General features: G+C 52.7%; 1 protein-coding gene across 5 annotated transcripts in view; it reads left to right on the top strand.

Annotated features, from left to right (window-relative positions):
- Positions 1-21,448, top strand: part of PAX2 (paired box 2) — an 81,716-nt gene extending 60,268 nt beyond the window's left edge. For 2 of the 5 annotated variants that reach the window (XM_081225141.1, XM_081225140.1), the window contains exons 8-11: positions 1,407-1,533; positions 16,142-16,243; positions 18,483-18,569; positions 19,079-21,448. In XM_081225141.1, the coding sequence (XP_081081267.1) occupies positions 1,407-1,533; positions 16,142-16,243; positions 18,483-18,569; positions 19,079-19,200 (438 nt within the window). In that variant the 3' untranslated portion in view covers positions 19,201-21,448. Of the gene's footprint in view, positions 1-1,406; positions 1,534-16,141; positions 16,244-18,482; positions 18,570-19,059 lie in introns of all 5 variants that reach the window. The other 3 variants (XM_081225143.1, XM_081225142.1, XM_081225144.1) reach the window with 2 other exon arrangements.
- The last annotated feature ends 549 nt before the right edge of the window (positions 21,449-21,997 follow it).

Below are 21,997 nucleotides of genomic sequence, written 5' to 3'. Positions count from 1 at the left end.
AGCCCAGGCCAGGCCCACAGCCTCAGCACAGCACAGCCTGCCATGTGTGCACACTCGGGCACACACCCACACGCACACGCACCAGCGCATCTGCACAGACTGCACAGCGCAGTTCCACTCTAGGACTCCAACAGCTCCCAGCCATTCGCCTTTCTCCCCGCCCGTCCTTTTATCCCGTAAGCTGTTTGTCTTCATAAAACAAAAATCAAAAGTCTTTTTAAGGTGCCCTGAGCCATAAACCAACAAAGGAGGAGCCGGCGGAGGCGGGCGGCTTGGTGCACCCTCCCCGAGTCCCCGGCTGTATTACAATGAATAACCTTTATTTACTTTCATTAGACTATTAAACACCAGCACAGTCATTTTTCCCCCTGAAACTCGGAGCAGGGCCCATAAAGCAAATCCGAAGCCTAATTGAGTTCATTTTAATTTCTCTCCGATCACAGCGAATTACTCTGGTGATAAATCAGGGGGCAGCTTCACCCCCAGTAGAAGGCCTAATTTGCAGCTAATTACAAAACTGATTTCTACAGGAAGATCAATACGAGAAGGAATTGGAAATGACGAGGCAATCCTGTCCAGCCAGGGAGGGGAGAGGGCCCTCTGGGGGGGCCAGGAAGCGGAAGGGAAAAAAAAACGGACCCGAAAGAACAGAAAATCAGTTTTAATTTAACGTAATATTAATCAGAGCAACTTTTCCTGCTTCGTGCGGGCTCCTGGTCAGCCCAGCTCTGGGGTCTGGCTTGGCGGTGGCTGCAATAAAAAGGCAATTACCCGAGTGTTTCAGGCAGGACACCCTTTCAGAGTCAATGACTGGCCCCCTCCCACCCTTCTGTTAGCCATGTGGACTCTCCCCCTCCCCAATTTCATACCCCAGTGCACAGGCAGAGAGCGAGGGGCCCGTGAGGCAGTCTTTGTTTGTTTTTTAAAAAGGGGCTCCAGCACCCGGTCAGCCAGCCCAGCAGTGCCAGGCTGGAGGCCCCACTAGGCCCTTCCCCCAGCTACTGCCTCTGCCATCATGTCAGGGTTCGCCCCTCCTCCCCCAGATTCCCTACACCTGGGGGAGCTTAAAACACCGCTTGCCTCTCAGCAGGGGGATTCCCACTGCTAAACCCCGCCTTTGGGGCTTCTTAGACAAGAGATGCTACAGAGATGTAAAGGGTGCTGGGATACCCGCCGAGAATGTACAGGCTGCACCTCAGCTTCCCAGAGTCAGGTCTGCCCCCACCCACACACAACTCTCCATCATCCATCGAGCCCGTCCCTCCCACACTCCCCGCCCTCTGCCTGGCCATCTCCTTCCACCCCATCTGGGAGGGCTCCCCGTTCCTCCTCCCCATCTGCACACCAAGCCCTCTCTCCGCATGTGTACGTCAATAGTGAGCTGTCTCTTTTCTCTCTTCTCCCAGGGGAACGAGTACTCCCTCCCAGCCCTGACCCCTGGGCTTGATGAAGTCAAGTCGAGTCTATCTGCATCCACCAACCCCGAGCTGGGCAACAACGTGTCGGGCACGCAGACATACCCCGTTGTGACTGGTAAGGGGGCTTCCAGGAGGGTGGGAAACTGCTTTCAGTGGGGGGCGCCTCAGCCCATGCCATCTGGGGCCCAGCGTGACAAGTGGGCTCCCTGCCATGATCTCTGTAGAGAGAGTGAGTCTCCAAAAAACCAGGGTGCTTCCTGAACAGATGTGTGCAGATGTGGGAGAAAAAACCGTGGTCAGGGTCTCTGTACGCTCCAGCCTGGAAAGGTCAAAGCCAGGATGGGCTACGGCTGGTTCTTTCTGCCCATCCTGTTGCCTCTTCCTTTGCCTTTTTTCTTGCCTCCACCAAGGTGGCCGGAATTATGAGCCTCTTGTTAGGATGTGTGCAGGAGAATGAGGGCAAATAGGCCGGGTTGGCAAGAGTGGAGCATGAGTGCCCAGTGTCGAGTCTCCACACTCCTGTGTCCCCAAGGCTCCTGGGGGACTTGCTTTCCTCTCCTCTGTGCAGCCTGGTGTGCCAAAGCTGTGGCTTTGGGCTTCAGAGTGTGGCATCTGGCTATGTGGTTATAGGTAAGCTCAATTATTTCAGCCCTTCTGCAGCTTCCCAGAGAAATCACTAAGACCAAGGCTTGATTTCAAGGCCAGGCAGGGTCCGGCCTGTCCCTCAGTCAAAATGCAGGAGGAGGGGGCACCCAATCCAGGTGCTGGCATGGATGAGGGAGGAGCAGCAGAGGCAGCTAGAGGGGAAGAAGGCTGAGGTGCAGCACAGCGTAGAGCCCAGCTGATGAAGCTCCAGGCTACAGAGCTGAGGGCTGTGGAAGGCGGCTGGCACTGCAGAAGGGTTTCCAGGCCAGGAAAGTGCCCAAGTGGGAGAGACACACATTGAGGTGTTATTAAAATTCACCTAATTATTCTGGAGACACTAAAGCCAATGTGCCGTTTGTTCCTTGGGAGACAGAATGATTGAGAAGGGTCTTGGTGGCGATTGGGAGACACTGAGGCGTTACCTGCCGACAAGGCGAGTGGGGACGGCCTGGGGACCTGGCAGCAGCCAGCGTCACCAAAGACAGGGAGCGGGCATGGCCTCACTGGAGGACAGCGCACTGGTTCTGACTTGGAGCTGTTCTGAGCACGGCTCAGGTCTGAGATGGGCTGCGAGTGGCCACCTGGCCTCCACCTGGGGGGCTTGGGAGAGCCCTGTTGTTAGCTTTCCCAGATTCTCCCTAAGGGGTGTCCTGGTACAGCTGTTTCCAGCCTGGACAGAGTCGAGCTCTTTGGCTAGGCAATCAGAGGTTGAGTTCTGGAAGTGTCAGAGACCTAGATGGGCTTTTGGGAGTGACAACATAAGCTGGGTCAGGATACAGCCTATGATCAACTGGCCCTCATCAAGAACCCTCCATAGCCCAGCTCGGAAGCTCTCTGAGCTGTAGGTATTCTGACCCAAGAAAGAGTGATGGTCCGGGCCCGGCCACGTTTCTCCTGATCTGCTGAGAGTTACAGTGGTCACCTCCCAAAAGTGGCCCACCCCAGGCAGCAGCAAAACAGAGCCCAGGAGACTTTTCTCTAACCCCAGCTGTGCTTCCCTGGGCCCAGGGCCACAGTCTAGAAGGCAGAGGCTTCCTGGGGTGGAAAGAAGGATCTTTGGGGTAGGGTTCCTGCAGCAGGAGAACTCAGGCTGGTGCAGAAAAGTGCCTCCACCTTGAGCATCCCCCGCCCGCCTCCCCCCCATGGCCCTGGAATGGTCCCAGCTCAGCCTGGGAACATCTCCGGCTGATCCATCTGGATCCAAGTGTGAGAAAAGTTCATTTCAGACCCAGCTTGACATTCCCAGGTGGCAAGTTAGCACTAACATCTCAATCTGTATGCGACATTTCAATCAAGCCAGGAGTAACAAAAGCAGAACCATTAACATTCGGAGCTGTTCACCAGTGGTAATGACAGGGAAACTTGCTCAGAAACTGGAAATTACCAAAAAGAGAGAAGTGTGTGGAGAAGTGGGGGAGGGGTGGGGGGAGGGGGGAGGGAATGATTTTTCTACACTTAGGCCAAGATCCAATGTTTGGATTAATGGTGCCATTACCCGAGAAAGGGCTACAGATTATGCTCATTCTTAAAATGTTTTTGCTGGCAATTAAATGGCTGCAGTTATTGATCTTTGTTGATTTTACGTCCTCCTAATTTGCATAATCTATTAAAGATGAATGATTCATGATGTGTTTATTATGGGGATGAACAGAATTTGCTGGAGGTACTGGCAAGGTGAGAAACAGGGCAGTGCCCAGAGGCTTCATGGATCGTCTCAGGAATGGGTCCAGCACATTAGCCTTCGGGCCAGGAGTTTGCAGGTAGCGGTGAGCAGTGATGTAGAGAGCAGACCAGAGAGGTGGATTTCAGGTGAGCTTTTCTAGAAAGATGTTGACATCTAGAACTGGGCTCCAAGAATAGCTGGGATATAGGAGGGGCTTTTGGTGTATTTGTAAAAATTGCCCTCCAAGATTCTTTAAGAGCTTATTTGGTTGGAGAGTATGAAGGGCTTTGGTGGAAGAGGAAAAGGGGAGGCACTTTCCAGCAGGTGATTCTGGCCAGGTATGTGCTACAGGTGAGAGAGCAGGAGGGCATCCTGTGGCCACAGCCTGGCTTGAGTGTGCCAAGATGTTCAAGGAGCCCTCTTCATCCCCCACATCCTAAACCCCCAGCTCATCTTCTTCCCCAGGGACAGGCAGCTGAGGCTGCAAACCTTTGGGAATGAGTCCTGAGGAAACCAGCCCAGGAAGCCCTAGCCCAACCTGAAGATCCGACCTCATTGATATTCCTGCCACCTCCTGGCACTGGAGGCTGATTTCAAACTTCACCAGCCACTTGATGCAGCTGTTCCACAAGGTCAGGACTGAGAGGAGAGAGGAGCCTGGACTATTGTGTAGAGGGGAGAGTGGGGCCCAGTGGGCCAGGACACAGCTGATCACTTTGCAGGCAAGGGTGGCTGCCAGAGGCCGGGGCTCGGCCCAAAAGCCTCCCCTCCCCACCTCCTCTCATGGAACCAAGGAGAGAGACTGATTTTTCTGAGTAGTGTTTGCAAGTTCTGCCGAGATTTTAATTTCACTGCATCACAACTCAGCAAGCTGCCAAGTCAAGCTGGTTATTCAAATTTATCACCCACTTTCCCTTCCGCCGCTGGGCTGCTCTAGCTCAGCAGCATCTCTTCTCTCCAGCCCACTGCTCTAGGCTGCTGGTCTGGAACGGAGCCGAGTCTCTCCTAAGTGATAAGGAAAAAGGGACCAACTAGATGAGAGAGTGGGTGGGGGGCACTCTGGCCCCAGGCTTCCTCAGGTTGTCTGGCTGTGGCTGGTACCTTCTACCTCCTTCTTACCCTTCCAAAGGACCCCACAGTGGGCTGCCATCAAGCCCTCAGTGGTCCCACAGGCCTCTGGGTCAGGGCCTCTTCAGTGAGGAGTCTGACTCCAACTGTGTGCTGGTGCCTTCAAGTCGCCTGTCACTGGTAGAAAAGAGCCCCCCTTCCTCATAACCTCCTCACCTTGACTCCTCCCTTCCTGTGCCTGGCCAGCTCTGTAGCCATAGAGGGGACCTTGGCAGTGATGTTGATCTGGGAGAATAAGATGAATACTAGTTTCAGTAGTCCCAAAGTCACTTGGAGATGCTTCTGAGAATTCTGAGAGTCCCTGCACCTGGCGAAAATCCACCCTGATCATGAGAGCGGGTTCCCTGCCCTGGAGCCCAAATGGAACGCTGGAGGAGGTCAGAGATGGTACAGCGGTTCTCCATGCTCACTCTAGAAGCCGAGGGATGCACCAGGCCCCGGAGCTGCTGCACCAAGTGAGCAGGCTTCACTGGCCTCTGGTGAGGCTCACTGCCGAGCACTGCGAGAGCTTTGTGCAAGTGTAGTCCTTGCCATCCTCATTTTAGTCCCGGAGGGGTTATAGAGGAATGAGATTGATATTTAGAAACAAGGCAGGCTAAACTCACCAAAACACAGCTGGATAAATATAACAATGAGAATTGCTACCACACAACCAAACCTCACCCTCTGGTGCAAGAAATAGAGGGAGACCCAAGGCCAGAGCAACGTGAGAGGCTGCTGGCATCACACTGGAGGCAGACCCTAATTGGGGGAGGCTGGGGTTGTAACACACCAGACAGAAAAGATGACCTTGGGCCCCAAAGAAGCAGGAAACTAGAAGTCAGCATTCCCCTGAGTAAAACCAGGGACAGAGCAGGACAACGCTGTCTATGCATGGGAAGCACACAGACTCATCCCAGGGGCTCAGGAAAGCAAGGGAGGGAAAATAACGTCTCCATGAGAAATGGAGACCCCCAAGCCTGACCCTGAGTCCACATTTATACCATGAGGATGTGACAGGAACCCCCAGCTAAGAACTTACATAAAAATTTGTCTAGGATGGAAACCCCAGCAGGAACAAGGGCAAACCTTCCTTGCAGAGACATTCTACAATCCAGGGCACATGGGACTCCCACAGGAAAAAAAAAAAAAAATCCATCACTAAAGATGAGCTCACTATAAAAACTTACACACCTCATATGAATACAAACTATCATGAGGGAGAGTTAGCAGAATCAATATACAGGACAGTTAATACCCCTAAGAACTAGAGATAATAGAACAATCCAAAAACAACTATAACGTAAGCATGTTTAACATTCTAAAAAAGATAAAAAAGAAGTTTGGTTTTGTTTTTGTTTTGCGGTACGCGGGCCTCTCACTGTTGTGGCCTCTCCCGTTGCGGAGCACAGGCTCCGGACGCGCAGGCTCAGTGGCCATGGCTCACGGGCCCACCCGCTCTGCGGCATGTGGGATCCTCCCGGACCGGGGCACGAACCCGTGTCCCCTGCATCGGCAGGCGGACTCTCAACCGCTGCGCCACCAGGGAAGCCCAAGAAGTATGTTTTGTGTTAATCACAGATCTTGATCCCACATTCCCTTCCCCACCACTGCTCAGCAAATCGTCAGATAATGGAGATCTTAAAGGGCAAAGAAGGCACCTATAGCGCATTGTTCTGGGACTCGGAGGCATGGAAAGAGAGGAGCCCCAGGCAGCCCTGAAAGTAGAGCCTCTCCCCTGCTTATCCAGGTTCCCAGACTGCTAAGTCTCAGCAGAGAGTCTTCCCTTTTCTTTGGAAAAATATCTGAACATTGGAGCACTGTAACAGGGACAGTCCATTCCTCCCTCATGGGGGAAAAAAAAAGGCTTGTCAGCTTCCGCATCCTGGTGGGGAGAAGGTGGTTTTATTCAAGAGCTTGGGAGAAACTTCTCTTGATGCCCGGAGACTGCAGCTCTGCCGGAATCTGTAGCTAAGATCCGGGAGGAGATGTGGATGCGTCCCTTAAGGGGAGTGCCCACGGTGGGGAGAGAGAGCAGAAGATGGGGGTCTCCTGGAAGCTGGCAAATTTGAGCAGAGGTGGAGGAGGCCAGTAAGGCAAAGTTCAAAGAAAAGCAGGGGCTGGCCCCTGGGGCCTAGAGAGAGTAGTATGGGCTTGGCTTCTGAGAAAGGGTTGCAGACTCTTAGAAGTTTAGACTCCTTACCCACATCTAGGATGGTTAGTGAAGTGGCCTTTTAGCAGACAGAGGTGTGGACCCTGGGAAACCCTCCTCCTCCTGCTCTAGGAGTCCTGAGGACCTCTAGGAAGTGCCTCTTTCCTGTAGTTAACAACCCCCTTCCAATGCACTGCATTTCCCTCCATAAAACAAACAGCTTAGCCCTTGGCCAGCCCCTTGGGGGAGGAGAAGGCAATAAAGGCTGAGAAATGTTTCTGAAGGAGGCTGGGAGTCTCCTAGCCTTGTCTGTCAGCTCAAAGCCCCTGATTAGCTGAGGAATTTAGGGCACAGACATCAGAGTTCCTCGCCAACCTTGAAAGGAGAGGGCTAGGGCAACTTCAGACACACGGCAAGTCGGAGAGCCTGTCGCTGTGGAGGCCAAACCAAGCCAGAGGGTTTCTCCTCAGCTGAGAAGGCCCACTGGGAAGAGGCTAGCCTCCTCCAAACATCCCTGAGGCCTCCAGCCACATCCCCAAGGACCGCCAGCCCCCAGACCTCAGCTCTGATTTAATTACAGGGGCATTTCCATAGCAATGAGACATTGACAGATAATGTGGGTGCCCTGGGTCTGCAGCCTAGGGAGTCACTGGATCAGGGCTCTTTCCCTTCCTTCTTTATCCAGTCCACCCCTAGAGGGAAAAGATATTGCAAAGAAAAGACATTAATTTACTCTAGGACTGGGAGAGTCAGGTCAAATTTGAATAGAACAAAAGCTGTGTCACCACAATCTCCATCCCCAGTTCCACACCCATGTCTGTGCCCACCAGCCATCCCAGCAGTGACGGGCTTCCCTCCCCAGCAGGGTGCCTTGGGCAGAAGCACGTGAGGCTGCTAATGGAGCTACAGAGGGAAGGAGAGGCATGAGGAGCAGGAGGAAGGTATGAAGGGTACCCGGGCATCTTAGCAAAGATGTAGTTCTATGGTCTTCTAAGCTGAGCTCAGCTTTGGCCCCATTACCTAGGACCTTACCTCTTGACTCCTTCCTTCATTTCCTCCCTCTGTCCATGAGACCCAAAGGCTGAGCACGCCAAATGGACTGTGCTTGGCCCCCCACGGCATGGTCTCACTAATTCATTTAGAGATCAAGGAGAGAGGACAGTTTGAATTTGAATCAAAATATTTTTGAGAAATCAACGAGCTTTATTTCAAATGCATGTAGTAGTCAACTACAAAAAAGTGTTGCCTATTAGAAAACACTGGGCACTGTTTTCATGGATAGCTGGGTTATAGAGAAACTTTCTGCTGCTGTAGATATTTAGAGACGCTTGGGGTGTCCCAAAGGAGAGTCCTCCAAAGGGGGGCATCCCCCAGTACTAAGCCTGTTTACTCCATTATTCGGCACTTTCTAAAAAGAAAAGGTTGGCTAAGTAAAAGTGAAGTCAGCCAACCCAACCTTTTCTGGATGACCAGAAACCCTAAAGAGGGGTGTCCCAGTGAATGTTACAGGTATGTATTGGGACCAAGGGCTCAGAAATGTCCTGGTGGCCTCAGAGTCACCTAGGTAAGACCTAAAAGCCTGTTTCCCCCCCGAGAGCCAGCCATCCACAAGGTGACAGGAAGACCTCCCACCCTCCTCAGGGTGATCAGAATCCTTCCTTGCCCTGCTCAGGACAAACAAGCCAGCACTTTTTCAACCCTGAGCTTTGGGAGGCAAGCCCTGCCACTATTGTTACTTCAGAGAGGGCTTTGCACGCCTTCAGCCTGGAATGCTCCCCTCTCCTTCTCGGGGGCCGCTGAGCTGGCGGGCAGGGCAGAGGAAATCCTGTGGCAGGCTCGGAGAGTAGCCTGATGCTCAGGCAGCTTAAGTGGCCGTTTTCCTTGGGATTAGGGTTTCACTTACACAGAGCGCCTGAAAAACGCTGCGCTTTCGGAAGGATTAGAGCTGACAATTCATTGCTCTCAGAGACCAAAATAAAGCCGGAGAGGAACTGGGAGACCTGGAGTATCGGGAGACTGTGCAAACAGGCTTAACCTCTGCCCACCCAGCACGAAGGGCTCTGAGCCCGTCGGTGAGCCTGGGCCCAGCCTCCAGAGTGCCAGCACCTGCCCAACTCCAGTCTTCCTCTGCCACTTTCTGGTGGAGCCAGAGAGGGTAGCCTGGGGAAGTGAACCGTGGAGAGGGCTGGGATGTCTTCCTCTCTCTCCGAGCCTGTTTCCTCCTCTGTAAAATGAGGGAGTAGACTAGAGGATAGTCAAATTCCCTTTCAGCCCTGAGAATGTGATTCTCCCCAACACTCCCTATCCTTATCCCACGATCCTGAGGCTGCAGCTCCATCCATGGTCCAGCTGAGTTAGAAGGAGCGCCTCTTGTGGGGCCCTAGGCCAGCAGGCTACCATGGCCCATGAAGGGCTGCGTGCTGGGAGAAGGGGTAGGAATAGCATGACTGGTTGTGTCCGGGTGGTTGGCTGTCGAGGTGTAGACCTTACTGAGCCCACATAGATCTGGGCAGCATCCCTGCCTAGGACACACCGGGGACTAAAGGTCCAGCTGTGGGTGGGAAGTGAGATCGGCTGGGAGTGCAGCCGCCCTGAGCTGCAGGCACAGCCCTGTCTGCTGGAGCCCAGGGCAGGCCAGCCTTGGGATGCAGAGCTCTGGGGCCAAGACAGAGCCTGGGGCCGGGGACCCTCATACAGGCACCTCTGCCCCCCAGGAGAAAACTCCTAGAGAATTTGGAAACCCGGGAAATAAGGAATAAAATGAAATATGTAGAAAGCTCTTCTCCTCTCCTTTTAAAGCATCTTTTACAGATTTAAAGTTTGTTACTTTGGTGTATTCTGGATTGGTCATAAAGTGATCATAATTGGTATAATACATGTAAATATACAGTATATTTAGGCAGTAATTACAAATTTAATAACTGTATTCTTGGAAGTATTATAAATGCTTGTGTCAAATTCAGGCACAGACTGCCAACCTTGAAGCAATCTAATGTCTTCATTTTCACGACCTTATGAGAAGCAGACACAACTTGAGGTTAGGATAGTAAAACAAGAGTTATGTTTTTTGGCCTTAGGGTCCTCCATAGTGTCAAGTGGATAGCAAAGGTGCTCATTTTCAGAGAAAGATACTGAGGGAAAGCACCTCTAAACTGATTGAATATAACTTTTACTGTATAAATCTGTGTCTAATAAGTCTGTTATCTTGCCATCACTGAACTAAAGCATCTCTGCTGCTTTGGCAGCTTCCTTTTTATTATTTCCTTGGTCTTCTGGTTGCTGACACTTGCCTTACTTGAGGTAAGCCTCCCTACTCCTTCACATGTTATTTTACTATTCTTTGTATGATCTGGTTTATTGGTCCAATTCTAATAGTTTCAAACAAATCAGTGTCTTTCTTACACCAAAAAACAAAGGTTCTTTGGTCTTTTATAAACACTGCTTATTAATCTTTGAGTCATGAATACTTTTGAGAACATGATAAAAAGCCATCTAGATATTACATATATGTATCTGTAACATCACATGTGTAGCTTTATATGGACTCCCTGAAGCACATCCATGACGTCCTACAAGATTGGTGAACCCCAGTTTAAAACACTTGCTATAGAAAATGGAAGAACCTGAAACATGCAAGAAACAAGAAGCAACGAGATGTTCTGTTATAGGAAGGATTTGCTTAGCATAATCCCAGGTTACTTTCCTGGGCCAAATACCTATTTTCTGGGTCTACATTATTTGAGAATGTCATTCTAGAATCCATTCCCAAGTATACGGCTTGTTCTGTAGTCCAGGTCCTGTCATCTACTGGCTGTGAAATCTTGGATATAATACTTAACCCCTCTGAGTTTCAGTTTCTCATCCATAAAATGGGGATTTAAAACAGATCAACATCATAGGTTGATATGGGGATTAAGTGAGATAATATATAGAAAATATTTAGGACAGTGCCTAGCATGATAGTAGGTGCTCAGTGAATGCTAGCTAGTCTAGGTGCAAGTAGAAACACAACTCTGCCCTTGGATCTTAAGACCTGACAAAATAGCATAAGTTATCCGGTGACTGAAATTTTCTTAATAAAGTCTTTCACTTTGCTTTTCTCCGTACTTGTAAGAGGAACTGCACTTAGATTCTCCAAAACAGTTGATTTGATCTGGCCCATTTGGTAAGGAATGTCTGACAAAAGGGCACTCTCTGATTCAGATGTAGTGATTGCTGTAGAAATTGGCTTTAGAATCTTCAGGGACTTCTGCAGTTGAACTGAGAAGACATCCTCATCAAATACAGTGCTTCTAACACTTCTGGGTGCTTTAGATTCTCAACTACCCCTGTTTCTTGAAGAGCCTCTTTGTTTTTCAGAAAACTCTCCAAAGAGATTGATACTCCACCCCATGGGGTTTTACTACAGACTTTCAGTGTCAATATTTTATTCTTTGTGTCCTGTTTTTCTTGCCTCATCCTAATGACAGCAGTGACAATATGAGATTTTGCTTGTCAGATGACTTCTTTTTCCTTTTCTTTGGCTCTTTTGGGGAGTATCTGACTTCATGTTATCATTAAAAGGCAGTGTGGTACAGACCTAGCTTCACACTTTGGCTCTGTCAGTTACTAGCTCTGTAGCCATAGGAAAGTCACGAAGCCCCTCTGTGCCCCCATTTTCTCAACTTTAAAACAAGGAAGTGAGGGCTTCCCTGGTGGCGTAGTGGTTGAGAGTCCGCCTGCCGATGCAGGGGACACGGGTTCGTGCCCTGGTCCGGGAGGATCCCACATGCCGCGGAGCGGCTGGGCTCGTGAGCCATGGCCGCTGAGCCTGTGCGTCCGGAGTCTGTGCTCCGCAACGGGAGAGGCCACGACAGTGAGAGGCCCGGATACCGCAAAAAAAAAAAAAAAAAAAAAAAAAAAAAAAAAAACAAGGAAGTGAGACTGATCATCTCGAAGACTCTTCCATCTTTAAAACTTTGTAATCCTAGGAAGCAATTATCCAACGTGAAATGCCCATCCTCTTGTAGTATGTGGGGTTTTATCCATGTGTAATTCTTGGTGCTGCTTTCATGTTCCTGGCACTGTCAGTGAGCAAAGCAAATGCTTTCCTGCTTCCTATTGTCTGTCGATGACACATATTTTACAACTGATGTACTCTGCTCTGAAGTTATTTTTCTCCTCTTTCTGCACTTTTGCCTGTTTGCTTGAAGGAGGTGGCTGTGCTGTCATACAGTTTTTTTATTTATTTTTATTTTTTTAACATCTTTATTGGAGTATAATTGCTTTACAATGGTGTGTTAGTTTCTATTACTTCTTTTTTTTATTTTTATTTTTTTTTATTTTTTTAATTAGTTTCTGCTTTATAACAAAGTGAATCAGTCATACATATACATCTGTTCCCACATCCCTTCCCGCTTGCGTCTCCCTCCCTCCCACCCTCCCCATCCCACCCCTCCAGGCGGTCACAAAGCACCGAGCTGATCTCCCTGTGCTCTGCGGCTGCTTCCCACTATCTATCTGCCTGTCATACAGTTTTAGAGTCTGTCTCCGCTCCCCTTTGTCTACCCATCGGTAGTAATGCAAGGCCCAGTGCTCTGTCGATTCTTCCTTGCACAGATTCCATTACCCATTCATATTCACTCACTAAAAGAAGTTTGCTCGCAGAATGCTGCTGGGCAAATGGTATGACGGTCTTAGTAATTTGAACACTTCCTGCAGTGTGTGTTGTCCATTATTGACAGTGGTGTTCCAGAAGAATATATGGCTCTGGCAAGAGCTTGGTCAATTTGTTCCTGTTCTTCAGGTGTCACCTGTGTGCTAATGAAGCCATTGAGGGTGCTTTGTATGCAGTGGCTTATACCTTTATTGCCTCAGGGGTCCTGAACGGGCACCTCTTGGTAGTGATGCTGTACTGATGTTACAGAATCCACAGCAGCAGAATCACAGCCGTATGCTTGCATGCTTTTTCCTCATCATGGGTCTCTTCTCTCGCACTTAAAAAAAATGCTTGAATAGCACTTCCCAGATTCAGTTTTTAAAATAGAATTTGGAAATGTGTCTCTCAATCAACAGTTTTGTGGCTGACTTTCAGCAGGCCAAAGTTTCTGTACGCTGGAAGTTGGACCATTTGCAAGAGAAAGATCCAGCGGAAATAAACACTGCAGTAGGGGTGCCTCCAGGTAGCTGGCAACACCTTTCTAGTCATCCCACATTTCCTCTTCTCTCCTGAAGCTAAGTAAGGGATTGTGTAACACAACCTTAGAGTACAAGGAATTTGTGTGTGAAAAGCTGAGGGAGCTATGCAGCTGAAAATCAGAATTCAGATGCATTTAAATTCCTGTTTATTGAGAAAGAGGCGTCCTTCTCTTCCTGACTGCTTTGTGGACATTAGGATCATAAGACCAAGAATTGGATTTCTCTATTTTTCTATTCAAAACCTCTACATCCTCACTAACTCTCCTCTGTCTTAGGTCTTTTTTGACAACGAAATGCCATATTATTAATCTCTCTAGGAATTGATAGATGTTGCTGACTTGTCCACTTGAAGTCCTCTCCACCGAGAGATGGTCAGGAGGATTGTACATTTAGTTGACAATAGAAGTCAGTGAAAGAAAACCCACACAGAGCAAACACAGATTCTCTCTGCTATCTCTCTGGGAGTTCAAAATGATCTCTTGTTTGACAGTTCTACTCTGTTGTTTGTTCTTGAGTTTTAAAATGTAAGATATTAGCTATATTAATAAGTAGAGAGAAAATCATTCTATTGTATGATAAAGTTGAGTCACATCGTATGAGTCCCTCACTTTCATCATCCTGTATAAATCTTTCATCATCTTATAAAAATTCATGATCCATTGTTCAAATTATTTGTAGAAAAAAAGCAGATTCAAACATTTACATTTTGCCCAGCTTTTACCTCTTCAAAGCACACCAACATATATGAAACAGAAAACAATATAACCCACCTGGAATTGGCTATTAAGTCCAATAGAGTGATAGAGAATTAATCAATAAGTTTTTATTAAGCATCTACCATATTCTCAACTGTATGACAGAGCAGAAGACAGGGCCTGCCCTCCGTTTGATTATGATCTGTTTGAGGAGGAAAACAACAGGGCTGATGTCTCATGAACTGTAGTGACGTGGTAAACCATGGAGCACAGACACTATGGAAGTTTAGAAGAGAGAAACTTCTCCGATGGGTAGAATAGTAGGGGTTTTAAGCCTTGAGCTTATAAGGGAAGGAAAGGGAAACTATAGCAAGGAGAAGAAAATGACGTGGCAAAAGCAGAGATTTCACAGCATCCAAGCCAGTGAAAACAGTCACACTAAACCAGAAGGGGTGAGAATCAGAGCTGAGAAAACTGGGTGGGGAAGAGTACCTGGGAGGCTTTGAACGCCTGGCAGAGTGTAGACTGCCAGAGAGACACCCAAACTGTAGACTACAGAGAATCCATGATGGCTCTTACAAGGGAAGTGATGTGATGAAAGCAGCGTCTCATGAGGGCTAGCCAAGCGGCCTTGTGAGGGATAGACTGAAGGAGAAGAATGTGAAGGCAGGGAATACAAGCAAGAAAACTGTTGTGGCAGACCAAGGGCAGGTGCTTAGGCGCTGAGCTGTGGAGGTGGTGGAGGAAATGAAGGTGGGACAGATGTAACAGATATTGCTAAGGAGAATTGACAACACCCAGCGACTGACTGCAAAGCTGGGCGTGCTATGTCAAGAACGACGCCAGAGGTTTTGGTCTGCTGGTCTTCAGGTAGGTCAGTAGAACTGACTGGGGGGAAGGTGATCTCTTTTATTCCTGTCAGGGTTGAGGTGACAGTGGGACAGCTAATGAAAAGGTTCACAGGCAGCTGGGAATGCAAAAGCCTGAGCTGCATCTCTGTCTACCTGGGGAAGGCTGAATCATTCAGATGTGTTAAGGTAGTGGTGAGGAAACTCACACGTTTCGGGAAGGTTGGAGGTGAGGTCGACTTTAAGGGGAGAGTGGCAAGGAGAGAGAGAAACGCTTTGGAATAGCCATCGGGAGGATGAGGTCTAGGGCAACTGACGAAAAGAAAGTGGGCCAGAGATGCCTGGTTCTGTGCCTTCCTCCAGCCACACCTCTTCCCAGGGTTGGACAGAGGCACTAGAGTGGGAGAGTGGCACTGGCTGTAGAGGCGTGTAAGGGAAATATGGAGAGGAGAAAGGGGACCCAGGACCCAGGAGAGGATGAAGTAGTCTCTAGGGCGTGGAAGTATGGGAGAGGACACATTTATTGTCATTAGAGATTGGAGCATGCTAAACTGCAAAGAAGGCGGTGACCGCTTCATGGCCATGGAGGGGGCAGGCAAGGAAGGGGGGCCGTTCAGGTACAGCTGTGTTCCAGAGATATCTGTGGACCATGGGTATCTCCCTAAGATTGGCTCGCTTTGCCTTCACTCCAGGATACTAGGAAAGCCCTTCCTCCCACTCTCCACACTCTAGCTAATAGACACCTCCAGGGACAGAAGTCTAGCAGCTAGTGGGGAGAGCAGACTTTGCTCACTGGAACTTGATCTGATCCATTTGCACTGTTAGCTCAAAGCTCCTGGTTTGCTTCAAGGATGGTTTTCTATAATTTAAATGCCATGAACACTGGCAGCAAAATAGCCCACTGGCTGGCCCCCCACTCTTCACACCTGCCAGGCCCAGCACCTGCAGCTTCACTTGGAGAGGACAAGGAATACCCATCAGCTCCTGTACAGGTGCTGGTGGGGTGTCCTCCAAGCCTGAAGGAAAGATGGGGTGTTAAAGAGGGGAGAGGTGAGCAAGATGATAGAGGTCCATTTGGCTACTGGATAGACCACAGCTGAATATCTCACCGGGAAGGAGGAGTAAAACCAGGTCATCTCCCTCCCTTCTCCATCTGGGTTTGGGCTACAAAGAGACACAAGCAAAGGCAAACACACATACACACACACACAGAGGGACACACGAAGAGCTACACAGAGCAGAGGTGCATACCCACAGCTGATCATAGGACATTTAGGTAAGCTTAGATACATGTAAGGGCACACCTGGACCTTCTCATTCAGGTGTGCCCCTACATGTCTGCACTCAGCGCTTTCTTTTCCATGGAGTACCCTTGTGTGAGCAGAGGCAGGCCCCTCTCTTCCAGGCCTCACCCCTTCCCCTTTGTGTTTTTCCAGGTCGTGACATGGCGAGCACCACTCTGCCTGGTTACCCCCCTCACGTGCCCCCCACTGGCCAGGGAAGCTACCCCACCTCCACCCTGGCAGGAATGGTGCCTGGTAGGTGACAATGCTGCAGCTGCCTAATTTAGGTGGGAGTAGCTAAACTGTGGGTGAGCTGCTGAGTGGTCTGTAGTCTGAGGCTGGGGCTGGGGGAGACCCAGCATCTCCACCCCTGCAAGCCACTGCTGTTCTATCCCTCTCTCGCCCTAGAGGCTGCAGCCGGGGTCCCTCATCCTCCCTCATGAGTAATCCAGGGAGGGAACTTGCAGAAGTGCTTGCAGTAGTGTGTGCACCCTTCTGTATGTCCTGGTCCCTCCGCAGTGCCCACCCACCCCAGTCTGTGCCCGGGAGCACGCAGCCTCAGCTCCACACTCAGTGCCCCAGCCCACCCCCCAGCCAGCTGACACTGCTTGGAAGAGTCTGCCCTGGTTTCCATGGAAACTTGGAGCCAAGAACCATTTCCAGGGGCATGTCTGTCACTCAGACAAAGCCACCCTGGTCCACACCAACCCACAGGGAAGACCAGTGTCGAGAGCCGACCCCACCCCAGGGAGAGAAGGGAGTTATTCCCTAAGGAAAGAGGAACAGAAGACAGACTGTGCCAGGAACCAGAGAGACTGGCTTCAGAGAGAGACAAGCTGGAGCACCTCCACATCTCCTGAGAGGAGCCCTGGGCCCTCATTGCTCCTGGGGGCTCTGACCCGTCCCCATCTGACAGGAGCTGGGTTTGGGCTGTGTGGATCAGAGAGACAGAGGCCATATTTGGGGTCTGGTGATGGCAGCTGGAGGTTGTGCTCTCCCCAACCCCTCACCCCAGATTGGGAGCTGGGCCTGAAGCCAAAGAGAGTTGAAGTTCCTATTCACAGAAGCACCAAAAAACTCTTGTCTTAAAGAGGATGAGACTCACTGGGCCTGCTTCCTGTCCTGCTGGCTGCCCTCTGTGTGCCCCTTCCCTGAAGCTCAGCTCTCATGGAGGGGGAGGATAGAGTAGGGTGACTGGCCCCATTCCTGGACCGTTCATTCAGGGACAGCCCTGGGTAAGCAGAGGTGGATGTAGGGGGCTGGCCAAGAGGGAGATTGTTGCTGGGTGTTGTAGAATAGGGGCTGAAGGGAGGTGGAGGAACTGGGTAAGGAGAGCTGCTGGTGTGGGCGAATGGAAGCGTTGGGTGCCAGGAGGTTCTTCAGGGAAGGTTCCAGCAGTGAGCAGGTGGAGGCTGGAGGAGGTCTTAGAGAGGCGGGGGTGAGAGAGGGGGGAGTCTGCAAGGGAATGGGGATGAGGGGAGCCTCAGAGAGCTCATGGTGGCAAGGGGGGAGTCGTTAAACAGAATCTAGTGCTGATGAGGAAATTACACTTGTTTCATTAGCGATGGGGAAGGAGATAGCTCAGTTCCTCTTGGTCACAGTTGAGCTCAGAAGCTCATTATCCTGCTGCACGCATGCTTTCCCTCCTCGTCAATAAACAGGCTTTCCAGTGGCTGCATCCCCCACCCCCACCCCAGCTCCCTCTCCGAGAGGGGCCCCTTCTCCTCTACTTAACCCGCGGTTAGGGATCACTGTAAACAGTCTGGGGTCATCACACAGGAGAAAGGGCGAGGGGGAAACCCGGAGGCCTGGCCTTTCTCCCGCGAAGGGAGGGAAGCAGCTTCCGACGGCTCCCAGCCCACGGGGCCCTCCGCTCACCGCTTGAGAACCAGCGGGCAGCCCACCTGCCTCCCGCCGCCTCCTTCCCCTGCTGCATGGCCCACCTATCAAATCTCTAGGGGGAAGGAGGGAGGGGGGTGTTTCCCAGCAGAGCCCCCACCCCTTGTACTGACACCATGCTGAGATGCCATTCTCAGGACTTTCTGGGACAAAGTGTCCCGAGGGCCTGTCTTCGCCACCCTCCCCCGCTTCCACCCTGTGGGGCTGTGGCTCCTAGAACCAGAGTTGCCACTAAAGAGTCCCTGGCTCCCAACGCAGCGGCGTAGGCGCTCCTGGACCCGGAACAAACCCTTCCTGGGTGGTCCGGAGCGCCTCCGCGGGGGGAGCCCCAGGCGGGCACCGCCCCGCAGTTACCTCCACGCCGGTGTGCGAGGCGGGTCGGTGCTTTTGCGCGCACACGCACACACACACCCCGTGGGCTCCCCCCATTTGGACCAGGTGGATTGTTCCGCCTCTACCCTGCCGTCCGCCCGCAGTGGGCATTACCCTGCCCGCTGCACCTGAACCTCGGAGACGGGGGAGGCCGCTGGCCGGGCACGTCGGGTCCGCTCTGGCGTTGCGCGTGTCTGATCCCCACTCCCTCGCCCTCCCGCAGGGAGCGAGTTCTCCGGCAACCCTTACAGCCATCCCCAGTACACGGCCTACAACGAGGCTTGGAGATTCAGCAACCCCGCCTTACTAAGTGAGTACGCCACCTGGCTGGCCGGCGGCTCAGCGCTTCCGTCCGCCCGCCGGCCAGCTCGGCAGTGCTGCTTCCGGACGCGGGTCCGACTCCCCGCGACCCGCCCTTTGGGTGCCCAGCCGGGCAGGCTCGTTAGCGCAGCACTGAGGCCCCGGGATCCCTAGAGGACGCCCGCGCCTCCCGCCCCTTCCTAACTCTCCCCTCCGCTCCCTTCCCCGTCGCTGGAAGGCTCTGCGCCGCCCCCACCCTCGGGCCCCCTGAAGGTCCGCAGTCGGGCGGCGGCCAACACCCCGACACCGATCGGGTGCCTCTCCCACCCGGTGAATGCAGCTCTTCTGGGGGCAACCAGCCCCGCAGCCCAGCCAATGCCTCCCTGCCCGGACCCTGCTAGACCCCACCCCGGGGAGGTCTTTGCTTTGCTTTTCTTTCCTTTTTTGTTCTCCTGTTTGTCCTCTCACCCAGCCCATTCTTCTCCTGTGTTAACTTCCAGGTTCCCCTTATTATTATAGTGCCGCCCCCCGGGGCTCCGCCCCTGCCGCTGCTGCCGCTGCCTATGACCGCCACTAGTTACCGCGGGGACCACATCAAGCTTCAGGCCGACAGCTTTGGCCTCCACATCGTCCCCGTCTGACCGCCCACCCCGGAGGGAGGGAGGATCGACGCGACAAGAAGCCTCCCGGCCACCGCCCCAGACTCACCCCATCCCAGGACCCCTACAGCCCTTCACTTCACCCCGTCGAAGGCCGGACAGGACGGGTGGAGCCGCGGGCGGGACCCTCAGGCCCGGGCCCGCCGCCCCCAATCCCGCCCGCCGCCCCTCCCCGCCTGCCTGGACTGCGCGGCATCGCGAGAGGAGGGCCCGACCCAGCTCATCCCCGCCTCGCCCGAGCCGACCCGGGAGCCGACCAGCCACACCGCCGGACTCTGGCCGGGCCCGCCGCTGCGCGGGGGACACGTTTCTGTGACACACAATCAGCGCGGACTGCAGCGCGGCCCAGCCCCGGAGCAGCCCGCCTCGGACGCTCCGGCGCCGGGAGGCTTGGCTGGGCAAAGGAAATTAAGAACAGAACGATGTTCTGCAGAAGGGGGAAGAGCCTCCTGCCAAGCCCTCGGGAAAAAGTCCGCACGCCGGCGCCAACCGGACTGCCCCCACCTGTGCCCTGCCCGGAAGGTGGAATGGAATGGGGGCATGAGGGCCGGGCTCTAGGGACGGGGGCGTGGTGGGGGGGCGGCTGGGTTGTCAGGTATCCAAGGTTGTGACCCAAGGCACGCAGGCCCCAGCAGCCCGCACCCACGGAGCCCGACTCTTGGCTCTTCCCTACTCCACCTGAACTGCCCAGTTCCCCAGGGCCCAGGCATCTCCTACTAGTGACCAGACTCTCAGCCCCGCCTTGCCCCTACCTCAGCGTCTCTTCCATCTGCCGACCTCGCACTTCCCCCTCCTGCCCGTCCTTTTCCCAGCCCACGACGCTCTGCATTTCTCCTCCCTAACTCGCTGCCCCGCCGAAGGCTCTTCCGTGCCTGCCTCAGGACCAGTTTCCGCAGGCCGCGGCACTGGTCTTCCCCGAGCGGTTGCTTGATGCCCCCCCCAACTCCCCCGACACAGACTCTCAATCTGCAGGTGGTGGGAGCAGGGTCTGAGCTGGCGTGTGAGCTGCTCGGGGTGGAAGGTGGGGGGCTGTCCACTCCACCCCCTCCCACCCACCTCCAGCCTCCTCCTCTGGCAGGAAATGAACAGGGCCGCAAAAAGTCTACATTTATTTAATATGATGGTTTTTGCAAAAGAGGAAAACAAAAACAAAAACCCAACAGGCTGCTGCTTCCTAGAAAGACGGTGTGTGTCGTGTGAAGGCGAACCCCTATGTATATAACCCCGCCCCGTCCACCCCGCCCCACCCCGCCCCGCCCCGCCGGGTAGAGTCCCAGTTGCCCACCCGTCCTGCCTGTAAATACGCCCCGCTGTCTGTACTGTGAGAGTCGCCGCTCGCTGGGGGGGGAGGGGGGGACACAGCTACACGCCCACTAAAGCACAGCACGTCCTGGGGGAGGGGGGCTTTTTTTTCTGTTACAAAAAATTACGAAAAAAAATCTCTATGCAAAATGACGAACATGGTCCTGTGGACTCCTCTCGCCTCTGTTTTGTTGGCTATTTCTCTGTGATTCCCTGTTTTCGCTCTCTCCTCCTCATCTCTCTCCTCTGCATCTCTTCCCCTCTCCATCTCTCTTCTCTGCTTCTCTCCCCCTGACTCTGTCTCTCTCAGTCTTCGTCTCTCTTGTCTCTCTCCCTCCCTCAGCCTCTCTCCCAAGCCCTGCCCTGGCTGCCTTGCCCCCTGAGACTAGATCAGAGGTGGCAGCTCCAGCCCCCAGGCTCGCCCCTCGAGGCCGTGCCCCGCGCGCCCTGGGGCGCCGGCGGCCGGGCCGCCCTGCCCCGTAGTTGCTCTCTCGGTAGCGGCGATGCGCCCTGCATGTCTCCTCACCCGTGGATCGTGACGACTCGAAATAACAGAAACAAAGTCAATAAAAGTGAATAAATAAATAAATAAATAAAAATCCTTGAACAAATCCGAAAAGGCTTGGCGTCCTCGCCCAGATCTCTCTCCCCTTCGAGCCTTTTTATTTGAAAAGGAAAACGAGAGAAGAGAATAGTTAAGGGAACTGCCGGTGCCCAGCCAGGCTCCGGTGGCCCGTGCCGGGCAGCGAGGGAGCCGAGGTTCAAACTCCGAGGCCCGTCCCATTCCAGTCCCTGTGGGGCTGGCGCGACAGGGGACCCAGACCCAGGACCCAGCCGAACCCTCGAAAGATCCCCCGATGGCTCTGGTCTCCTTGGCCGCTTTCAGCGCGTCGGTTCGTTTTGATTGTTTTCCTTTTTTTTCTTTTTTTTTTTTTGCACATGACAAATAAATAATAATAATAAATAATAATAATAAAATTTTGTATGTCACTCCCCATGGCTCCAGGTTTGTCTCTACCTGTCTCTGGGACAGGCCTTCCCTCACACTGGTCGATCTCAAATAAACCCTCAATAATCCTCCCAAGGGCACTTCCATTGCGACCCCCCTGCCACCCCTTTGCTGAGACCCTCCTCCCACCCCTTTGCGGACCCTCTCCTCGGCAGCCGAAAGCCGGCAATGGCCCAGACGAGTCTGCCTGCCCCCCCACCCCGCCCTCGGGGCGAGGAGTTTTCGCTTTGCAAAACTTGAGACTACCTTCGAGTGAGTGATTTGGTCTCCCTACCTCTCCAACCACACCCAAACTTAGGGTGCAGGCTCTCAGAACGCGACGTCGGAGGCCCTCTCCGCATGGGTGGGGGGTTGTCTGCTGTCCTGTCTCCTTCCTCCGCGCCTCAATTTTTATCCCCCAGGCCGCACAGATACCACAGAGGCTTGCCACCAGTTTCCTCGCTGCTCATTTATTTCCGGGCCGGGACA

Source organism: Mesoplodon bidens (assembly GCF_964165515.1).
Source record: "Mesoplodon bidens genome assembly, chromosome: 1".
Classification (NCBI taxonomy): Eukaryota; Metazoa; Chordata; class Mammalia; order Artiodactyla; family Ziphiidae; genus Mesoplodon; species Mesoplodon bidens.
Note: the sequence above shows the minus strand (reverse complement) of the source record. Positions and strands in the feature narration are given on the sequence as shown.